Source organism: Papilio xuthus, unplaced genomic scaffold (genome assembly GCF_000836235.2).
Source record: "Papilio xuthus unplaced genomic scaffold, Pxut_1.1 DF825946.1, whole genome shotgun sequence".
NCBI lineage: Eukaryota > Metazoa > Arthropoda > Insecta > Lepidoptera > Papilionidae > Papilio > Papilio xuthus.
The window spans coordinates 11,755,083-11,766,455 of NW_013532703.1; the positions used below are offsets into that span (position 1 = coordinate 11,755,083).

General features: G+C 36.1%; 1 protein-coding gene across 1 annotated transcript; it reads left to right on the forward strand.

Annotated features, from left to right (window-relative positions):
• The first annotated feature begins 1,424 nt into the window (after window positions 1-1,424).
• On the forward strand, window positions 1,425-8,744 carry Cb10 (wing disc-specific protein). Its single transcript, XM_013320879.1, has 4 exons — window positions 1,425-1,551; window positions 2,209-6,594; window positions 6,694-8,037; window positions 8,508-8,744. The coding sequence occupies exons 1-4, from the start codon at window positions 1,455-1,457 to the stop codon at window positions 8,522-8,524; spliced, it is 5,844 nt and encodes a 1,947-aa protein (XP_013176333.1). The 5' UTR covers window positions 1,425-1,454; the 3' UTR covers window positions 8,525-8,744.
• Window positions 8,745-11,373: the final 2,629 nt, after the last annotated feature.

The following is an 11,373-nucleotide window of genomic DNA, read 5'->3' on the forward strand; positions in this document are numbered from 1 at the left end:
AAAAATATCAGTCGAAGTTAACTGATTATAACAGCTTAACTTATTGCAACCAATTTTACTAACATACATACAAACGCATTAAAGTACAATTACTATTAAAAGTAGGTTTTCTCTCATCTTATCAGCAAATTGTTAGGCTTTATCGAAATATTTATTATAGACAGCTGTGGCCCACGACTCCGTCCGTGCTCAATTAAAAATAGTAACCTATGTGTTCTTACAGACTATGTTCTACGTGTGTGCCAAATTTCATTAATATTCGTGGAGCCGGTACGGAGGTACCTTCAAACATCCATCCACCTAAACTTTCGTATTTATAGTATTAGTAAGAGTAAGATTGTTTTTCTGTATAAATTCTAAACAAAAGTAGTCAATGTCAAAGCCGTAAAGAGCTTCTTGCGAATAAAATATGGTGTGTGCACAAGTTTCATGGTAAACTTGTAAGCAGTGTGTCACCCGGATATTCGTCTGTACGCAGTAGCTAACTGCATAGGTATGCGTTATTTTGTCTCCTCAAGTTGGCGATTACGTTACCCAGGCGCTGATTTTCCCAAGCTCTAACAATAATATTTTACTGACATGACAATGACTACGCGCAAGTTTCGTATGTGACTCAGAGACATTCGATAACCTTGATTAAAGATCACAACATTACAAAACAACCACGTTTGATGTTATATCAAATTATATTCAAATGCGTTATAAGATAACGTTTTGTCTAATAGTGTTTTTGGTAATGTTATTTATAGAGATCTAACTGAAGTTATTGCCGAATAAAGGTTTTTTCGTATTTTGCAAATTATAAATGTACCTTTTTTAGACATACATATTTATGGTAAATGACTTTTGTTACAATCAATTTTTTATCTCAATTATTCTTTCGGTCTATTACATTTTTTATAGTTCCCATAACACTTACAACTTTGCATTTGATGCAAGTCCACAGTTAGCAAGATGAGTGTTTTGTAAAGATAAATGTTATTAATGGCCAATATTTTTGACTGGATTAGAATCTGGATCAGAACACTAACCGCTATGTTACCAACAGAGTTTATGCATATATTGGTATAGTATGGTATAACTTGTAAATTAAAGTTTAACGAATCTTCTAAATGCGTTTTTTTCTAATAACTTTGTATTTTGGATAATTTTCCTAAACTTACTTCTTACTATGAAATGGGAAGGAGTTAAAACAATGACGAACAAATCGAGCTAAAAAGAAATCAACATCCAAAGTATGTAAATGTAGTAAATATAAGTTATATAAAATCTATGAATATAAAAAACAACGTGTGGAGCACTTGTTCACATGAATATGGGAAATATTTTTCAATCCGTGATCCTTACTGCGGCTTAATAATAACGACGACAGGTTTTTAGATGCGTCTATTTGTGTATGCTTTATATAAGGTGACGGCATCATAACAACACCGTAGTCGGAAAGCTTCATCACAATGAAGCTCTCGTGTGCTTTAGTGTTGACCCTAACGAACCTTGTGATAGCCACCCCCTACAGTTTCAGTGTCAAAGGTAGCGGCGCATCAGCTAAAGGTCAGTACTTAACATATTACTTCTCAGTAAGTTCTAGATCAAATTGCATGCTTGCTCTATTACATTTAAGCGAACAAATACAATTTGTTAAATATAAAACAATTGTTAAGTTATGATTGTTAGTTAAATATATAAGATGGAATTAGGATTTAAACTAGTGATGGTTAATATTAAAGTATTCAAATATTAGATTTCCATGTAATATTATTTTAATTATTGACCCGGGTAATAATTAATCAGTATAAAAATATAAAGAAATTAGTTCAAATCCGTATCGATACAAGTCTTATTTTATGTACACTTAGTTAAAGCTAAATTATGTTACGTGTAATCTATTTTAATACCGGAGTTATACATGGGTTTATTTTTAAAACAGATACTGTAATAACATTTTATTTTTATTGATGTAATCTGAAAACTAATTAATAAATAACAATTATGGAGTGAGTAAATAACAACTTGAAAATATGGCAACAAAAAACGTGTCATTCGTTTATAAAACGATAGCAGTATGTTTTAAACAGGAATTTTGGTCTCGGAAACTCACTGTTATTTAACTAGATGGTTAAGTTCAGTGAAAGCATTTATCTTTGAGAACGATTGTTAGAAAAGGTATAACGATTGTTTTATAAGGTATTAATACTTTATTCATTTTAGCGGAAGCTGCGACGTCTTCCTTTGGACAATTTGGGGTGGTGAAACCAGTTGCCCCGAAGACAACTGGATTTTCGGGAAGTTTCTCAAAGTCATCATCTTCAAGTGTAGCATCAAGCAGTGCCAGCTCAAGCTCGAGTGCGTTTAACTACAATGCCGGGCAAATAGGATACGGTTCGCAGGATTTGCTTGTACCACATAAAAATGTAGAGCCTCAGGTAGCCACTGTCCCACAAGCAACTGCATTTGCTACGGCTGGAACTAGCCAAACTGGAGCTTCAGTAAATGCCCAAGCCACAGGATCTTATTCTTCTGAGAAAGAAAACAATTTTTCAGGAAACACAAATAGTCCTGCAAATGTGCAGTATCAATCTGCGGTGCCTGAAGGCAAACCTAATTTTTACGTCGGTATAAATCCAGGAATACCCAGCCATTGGCATGAACAATCAAAGCCGAATAGTTTTAACGCCAACGTACCTGAAAAAACCGGAGAACAGTTCGGAGTGCAAAGCTTTTCTGGTGATGTGCAAAGTGGCACAGCTTTTTTTTCAACGCCCGCCGCACCGAGTAAAGAATCCGCTTTAGTCGAAAATGCCCCATCTTACTCCGGTGGCTTTGGGGGACCTCCAGGACTATTAAGTCCTCATGATAAGATTTCTTCTGTCGCTAGCAATGCCCCAAGTGTTCCCACTGTTGTATCTTATCCTCCTGGAGCACCGTTAAATGTACCTAGCAAACAACAAACTTTACCTGTCACTACAGTAAAACCATCGTACGCCCAATACCAAACAGGAAACATAAACCCAACAGTCCAGTCAATAAACACTGAGTATGTTTATAATACAGAAAATTCGAAACCATTGTACAAGCCTGAAATAAAACCAACGTATTTAGAACAAAACACACAGACTGCATCGGGCAATTATAATGCCGCATCAAGCCAATGGCAACATGATGGACAACATGTTACCTTACAGCCACATGCTGAAATCGCATATACTACCCACAAGGAATTGGAGCAAGGTTCCCATTCATTTGGCCAGGTCTCTCAAAGCGACAAACCTTTTGCCCACACCCATGATTCAAAACCAATTAAGAACGTTCAAATATTTATTCAGCCTGTACCTAGCAATGCACCCCAAACAGTTTCCAAACCGGTTTACTTCACTAATACTCAAGTAGGTTCTGAAAATAAAAAAGAAGTAAAACCAATTAATCAGTTATCTTACCCTGGTGGATTTGGCGAACCTGCAGAAATCTTAAAACCTTCAGGCCAAACTGTGTCAAGCGGCCAAATATTTTCTTCATCCCCCGTGAAGGTTGAACAATATGAGAGTTCAGCTGTAGGATTAACAGGGACTAAGGAAAGTACATTTAATACTGGTTTCGGAGGATCGTTAAATGAAGTAAAAGAAACTGCTCAACCTTCACTGCAGAGCACAAATGTTCCCAAACCTTCTTCATCTAGTCTTTTTGCTGCTTCTTCTCCGGAAAAAGTAAGTTATGACTATGTTTCTACAGAACAAAAAGGCACAGACCAATTTTCAGGCAAACCGTCTGAAAGTAGTTATCTCAATCCAACGGTTTCATCTTGGGAACAGAATCCGACGTTCAATTCTTTACCAATAAGACCAGAATTCGTAGTACAGAAAAAACCAACCGGCGACAATTTCTTTAATACACCTTCACCTTCGCCTTATTCCCCTGAACAAGGTCTTAGTGGAATCCCCGTTTCAATAGATAAAACTAAGCCAACAACTCCATCTGGTAGTTTTGGACAAGTTCCTGAAGTTGTGAAGCCCACTATACCATCAACCATCACTAATAATGGTTTTGCGTCCTCTAATACCCCTTATAAACCAGTTGTTACCCCCACTACACCGCAATTTGACCCTACGAAACAGAAAGAATCATCTTTTGTCTATTTCACTACCCAATCAACACCTGTAAATTCTTGGCAGCAATCTACATATAAACCATCTTTCGATTTGTCTACCCCTGGATACTTCAATAAGCAGGAGACTTCTCCTACAAAGTATCCTTCATTAACAGGGGATTACACTGTTTCCAAACAATCAGAACAATATCCTAGCGGAACTTATAGCACTGTTAATCCAACTACTGCTGATTTTCAAGTCACTTCAAATTTAAATCAACAGTCTGCTAATTATGGTAGTACAGCAGCATCATTTATTACACGGGAACCTACAGCTCAAGTGAATTCGGTTGGTCCCACATCAATAAGTTCTTCGCAAGAACCAACCGTTAAACCATTTGAAAATACCTTAGCAGTAAGTTCTGTCTCTCAATTTTCGGACAGTCCCAAGACTTCATCACCACAAAGCTCTCCAACGGGCACATTTACTGTATCAAAGGAAGTATATAAGGTTCCAACTCAAGTTGTAAGCAATACCGTCTATCCACCCGGTAGTGTAGCGTCAGTGTTTCACCTTACTCCAAATTCTGAGGCATCTCAATTCCACTCCAATTCCCACAAGCATCAACAATTGGCTAACTATGGAGGTGCTTCATCTTTTGTGACACAAAAACCAACAACAGTTAATTTTGTTGGTCAAACTCCCGATGCTACTTCTGGCTCGACATCAGAAAGTTTTTCACAACAACCTAACAAACCAACAGTCCCAGGGTCTAGTTCATCTACTGTATCTCAATCTACAACTTTTGCACAACAATCACCAAACAAGCCATCAGTTGATAATTTTGAAGGAACTGTTCCCGTGTCTGGAGCACCATCAAAAAATCCTCAATATCAGTTTGCCACCAAACCTACGGCGGAAACACGTCCTCAGAAGCAATCAGTGTATTCAAGTGTTTTTGGAACATTAACAGGAGCAGTTAAACCTTCAAGTTATTCTTCTCCTAGTTCAACTAGCTACCCCGGCTCGTCGTCTAATTCCTGGTCCGACCCTAGTTATCTTGCTGGATCTAATGACAAACCTAAACAAACCAATTTCTTTAATCAGAATAAGCCCTCAGTAAGTAGTTTTCCAGAAAAAAAAGAGACATTAATTCCCACCAACCCTACCGCAAAACCTTCCTTACCAGTTGCATCTACAAATGTGGTACAGCAAAGTTCTTCAAGTATCACTAACCAGAATGAAAAAGAATCTACAGCTACTGCTACATCAGGGTCTGGCACCACTTATTCTAAGCCAACTTCTCAACCAACTGTTAGTAACAGTGGAGTGTCCTACACTTCTTTTGCGTCCCCTAAACCGACGAAGCCAACAAATCAATTTTCGACAAGCTATCCCGCAGTATCTACTTTTGGGTCCTCCACTTTTTCTCAAGTGAAACCTCAGTACCAGTTTTCTACGATTCAGCCAGTTACACAGAAAAAACAATGGTACACTAATAATTATGGAACATTTGGAGCAGTAAAACCACATAGTTATCCAGGTTTCTCTACTTCATTTACTACTTTTGGACAGGGATCAGTTGGAGGATTATATGACAAAACGAAGCAGAATACTCAATATACTTCAACAGGTCAATACAAACCTACTATAACAGGTCAATACAATCCATCTCTGACCGGACAGTACAAGCCAACATCAACAGGCCAGTATAAACCTACAAATAACTGGGGACTTGCAGGTCAATCACAGTTCCAGAAGCCTTCTTATCAATCTACTCAAACTGGAGGTTCTTATGTTTCTACTTACACACAAACTACTAGTAAACCATTTGTAACTCTGTCATCTTTTGATAAACAGAAGGTCACGAGCGGAGCTTCTGTTGTTAATCAAAAGGAATCTAGTGTTTCAAGTAGCTTTGCGTCATCTTCTGGTATTGCAAAGCCTACAAACCAACCTTTCGCATCATTTGCTGCCCTCAAACCAACTTCCAGTGGAACGTCATTTGAATCAGGCACAGGCTTCTCAGGCTCATCATTAACAAATGTATCGGATAAAGGTAAAGTTACCTCTTCCATTGTTTCTACGACCTCAAAATACGACGTACAAAAACCTGTTAATCCAACAGTTCAAACTGTCTCTAACACATACGTAACGTCTTCTTTCATATCGGCAAAACCTACATCCGACTTCCAAACTACGGGAACTCCATCATTAGGAAATAAACCTACGTATACTTTCACTGTTCAACAGCAATATGTTCCTTCTGTACAAACTGTTGCGCCTACTAAGGACGCTGAAAATTTTGGTCAGTCAACTAAACCGGTTTGGTCTTCTTCAAATCAAAAAGAATCTGCTTACGCAAGTAACACTGGGGTAGCAACAGGTAATTTAAATCCTACGACCCAATTTGTCGATGGTAGTGATAATTCTCACTTTGTTGACAAAACGCAAACAATTCCGGTAAGACCGACAAACACTGGAAATTTTATTGGGCAAACAACATCTAGTGGTAGTTTTGAAAACCAAAAACCTTTGAACCAATTTAGTGGACAAGTAGGTTCAACAAATGAAGGACTTATTTCTGCTCAAAAAAATCCGTCTTATCAACATGCCAGTGGTAGTTTTGAAAACCAAAAACCTTTGAACCAATTTAGTGGACAAGTAGGTTCAACAAATGAAGGACTTATTTCTGCTCAAAAAAATCCGTCTTATCAACAATCAGGTGAACCGTTTTCATCTACTCCAATCTATCAAGGCAATACAGAATCCTATTTATCAAATTCTCAAGTCCAACCTGCGTCTATAAAACCTGGATATACAAGCACTGGAGAGTCATCGCATCAATCGACACCTCCAAAGTCGATCGCCGGTAACTTCGAAGCTAATTCCGGTCACAAAGAATCTGCACAACATGTACATAATGAACATGTACATTCGAAACCAACCAACGCTCCTTACCATTTTACTTCGCAATCCCATGCTGCAAGCAGTACGGGTGTTGCTACTTCACAATTTTCTACAAGCGATCTTTCTGAACTCGAAAAAGCACAATATTTACAAACTGCTTACAATCCATCTTCAGCAGCTGGATTCAGTACTAGTTTTGAAACACAGCAAAATTCTAATCCAAAAAGTACAGCAACATCCCAAGAAAACTATTCAAATATCGCAGTAGCTAATCCAAACAAGCCATCGGGTCAATATTGGGTTCTTAACTCACAATCGCAGCAAACTGATTTTCAAGCCACAAAACCAAATATAAAAATAACTGTGGTAGGCAAACCTGTTAGCAATATTGCTAGCTCACCATACTCTGGTGGGTTTGGAGGACCTTCAGGTATTTTAAAGCCAAATCAATTTGGTATACCCTCTCAAGGAATTGTTCAAGCCACATCGGATTCTTACAGTGGCGCAAAGGTAGAAACTGATTCCAAAGCAGCTTCATATTCCGGGGGATTCGGAGCACCATCGGGTGTACTTAGACCAGATGAGAAACATAGCATTCACCAGGCCGGACATAATAAGCCCTCATTAAATGGATTCCAGGCTGCCACAAGTCAAGGCGGATCTCAAACAAGTTATCATGTAGAACCTACATTCCAAACTTCAGGAGCTCATGAGTCCATCAAAGAACAGGCCGGCTATGGTACACAAGCTTCCTCTGATGTGCAAGGTACTTCTGTAGCAAATGTAGCTAGTGCTGCATCCAATTCTGAGGCAAATGCTGTAGCTAATGCTGCTGCAAATGGATTTGCTAATAGCAATGCATATGCAAGCAGTGCTGGAGCGGGTAACACTGGCAGCACGTTTGGTGGAATAAATGGTTTCAGTGCCAGTTCAGTCAAGGAATCTGCGACTGCCAGTGCAACGGCCTCAGGCTCCGCAGGAAGCTTTACTACTTTTAAGCGACCTTTAAGCCAATTTGCTGGTTCGCCGGGAGATATTGCTCGTCGTAAGTAAAATAAATTATCATTATCATTATAAAGGCGAATGTTTAGATGATTGAGGGATAGGTGGATGTTTCTTGGAAGGTATATCCAGAACGGCTAAATGACTGAAATTTGGCATAGTTGTAGAACACAGTCTGGAAGATCACAAAGACTATTATTTTTTTTAATTCCGTGTGGATGGAGTCGCAGTTGTATAGTGCTATAAATCCAGTTTTCTAAGTATAATAGAAAAATCTTAATGGCAGTTCTAATAATGTGTACTCGAAAAAAAAATGTTTTCTGGGTTTTGCCTGCCATTTCGGTCGCGTGGAATTAGAAAAATTCTAGTTATAAATATAGCCTATGAATGTTACTCAGTATTAATGTAGGTTTATTAAAATAATTTTTGAAATCTAATACTTTATAGTATTGGTAACCGTTTATCCTTCATCTCAGTTATTGTAAATTAATAGTAATAATTTCTTTGTTTCAGTTTTGGGCAGACGATAATTTTATATGATAAAGTATATACGCCTGCGAAACCTGACATCGACGTATTTCTTGCTAAGCATTTAATGTGAAGATATAAGATGTTGACGAAAAGTTTTGTATTAATGTTTCATTGTGCCATAGTCTTATTTTGTTAAACTCTTTGTACACGATAAAAGGAACCGTATGTGTTTACTGTTATTCATTTTTACAATTTAATACATGAACGCTTTAATTTTAATTGCCGTTTTTTTACCTCCTCCGTTTTCAGTTTTATTACGAAATAGTTCCATCGAAAATTCTGAATTAATTTAAAGTTTGAAAGTAACATGAGGTATTAAAAAATCCTATTTTTTTTAATTCAAGTAAAAACGTTAAACGTCACTCTCCCATCAACATTCATAACTAAGCAAACTTAAAAATAAATACTACCTGGGCAGAGAGAATTTAAGCTCGTATTTGCAATATAAGTTTATGCCAAATGATAAATTTATAGTACGAAGTATAAGTATTAAAATACTTTAGCGTTGATGATTACGACAGTTTACAGGTCATTAGTTATTAGATATATTCTTTATAACACCCGATTCATCGGCCCCATACCGACCTGTCAAGAATCCAATTTATTTCAAACACAACATGTAATCAAAGCTATTATATCCTTTGACAACGCCTCCGTTCGAGTGCCATGAAGGAAATACTAACCAGATATTTTTTGTAATATAATAATCGACAGTATATGACGAGCAGATAACAATGGTTTTTCTTAATTTTAATAAGCCTTTTTGTTTATATTATTCTGCTGTTTATTGATACGTAGGAAAAAACTTTTCATCACTACATTTCTAGGGGAATTATAGGACACTTCGACCACTTCCACGTAGCAATGCAGAGATCGGAGTACGCTGTGGTACCCCTATATTTTATTGCGGCCTTTTCATAAGATAATAAAATTTATTATTAAAAATAATTTTTACTACTTCCCTACATGGTTTAAAATAAAATACAGTAAAAGGAATATCTATTAACTTTTATCAATTCAAAACACGTTATCAACGGACACAATGCATGACCTATGTGTTAGTTATGGCTCACGCCCATTCACAATGTCTACAAAGGCTTGTCAGGGTTATTTTTTGTACACCTATTATGTATTATATAATATATTTCAGATATATGCATACATACTCAACTTACTTTTATAATGAAAACCGGTTTTACTTTGACGTAGACAATAAGAATATAAATCGAACAATTATACTAAATACAGAGGCAATTCATTTTGTGCATTAGATGACACACCGTTTAGTAGTGCTAACCTTTTAAGACCCATCAACATTTGCGACAATCAGGAAAAACTTCATTTCCAGCTCATCCGTAGAAAGTAAGTAGCAGTATATGGATAGAGAAAAAGGAGAAAAGAGACAGGAGATGACTGCAGTGGCGTACTACTCATTTGACAAATCGAAGAACTATGATAACACGAAACTAATACCTAGCCCTATTAAGGGAATTACAGTTATATATTTACTAGGTACTAATATCATCGATCGTCTTTAAGTCATTTAAGCAAATGTCATTTTATTTTTTATTGCCTTTTGCTTCCTACGATGTGATGAAAATGTTTATGTTCATTTTCAATGTTATTACTCTTGTGAATTCAACGTAGCGTTTGATGAGCAAAGTCAATATTACTATTGCCTATTTAAATTGTTATGCAAACTTTTAACGATATAGTAAAAAAGTTTTATTTTAATAAATGTTAAGTCCACTGAAGTTATTCTCACATAACCCCGTTAACTAACCTCCCTTTGGGAAGGTAAAACAAAGAATCTCGCCGAGAGAGTTAGTAGAGCTAAAACCGTTATTACACCTTTAAACAATATATTTTTTAATTATTTTAGTAAGCAATGGTTTGCCTCAATTATTATTCTATCAAGAATTAAGTAAGATGAAAGCTTTGTTTTGTTGTATTTGGAAAAAAAATTAAGCATCATCACATCGAATACCTAGCACTTAATTCTATATGACAGACCTTGAACACGACCCCGGATTTTATAGTCACCTATGCAGACATGTTTATGAATATTGTAAAAATATTTTACCTGCTTTATATTTCTACAAAAAGTAAAGAAGTCAGACACAAAATAAATACGAGACATTTTTATACCGAAACGGTATTCTTATAAACATAGTGTTATATTAACTGCAACAAATAAAAGAATTAACAAACCTTTAGCCAATGTCGATCATGAACCTTTTAACCTCACGTGTTACCTTTTAATATAAAACATTAACCTTTAAATAACCTAACTTATTAAAAAAACAGACACATCGAGTCATAAATAAAAAAAAGCTTCCTAACAACAGCGTCGCTTATACGGCGACTCGAATATTCAAATTCCAGGTATGTTCTACTTCTTATTTTTATTTTAATAAAAAAATATCGTAAAAAACATGAAAATAATAAGTTTCAGAATCAACAAGCATCTGTTAAAGCTCGTATCAAAGTAATAAAAAAAGCAATCGAAATTCGTATAAATATAAACCTGATTCACTCCATAATAGCATAAATTACACAATATCTGCCTAAAGATTTATCAATATTATAATTAGATATATTTTCCATAAAAAATATTTTTAAATAAAATGGCATAGATGTAATGGATCTATGTCAAATTGGAACGAATGAATGACACTAACACGATATTAACCCAATATTGACCATCCTCTTACTAATCTTGTATGTATAATATGATATGAACTTTAGGCTCGTCCGATGTTAAGATAAGATTACATATGACATATAATTTGTCAAAGATGTACATTTGAAAACAGAAACGGGCACAATCAAGGCTGGCTTTAATATG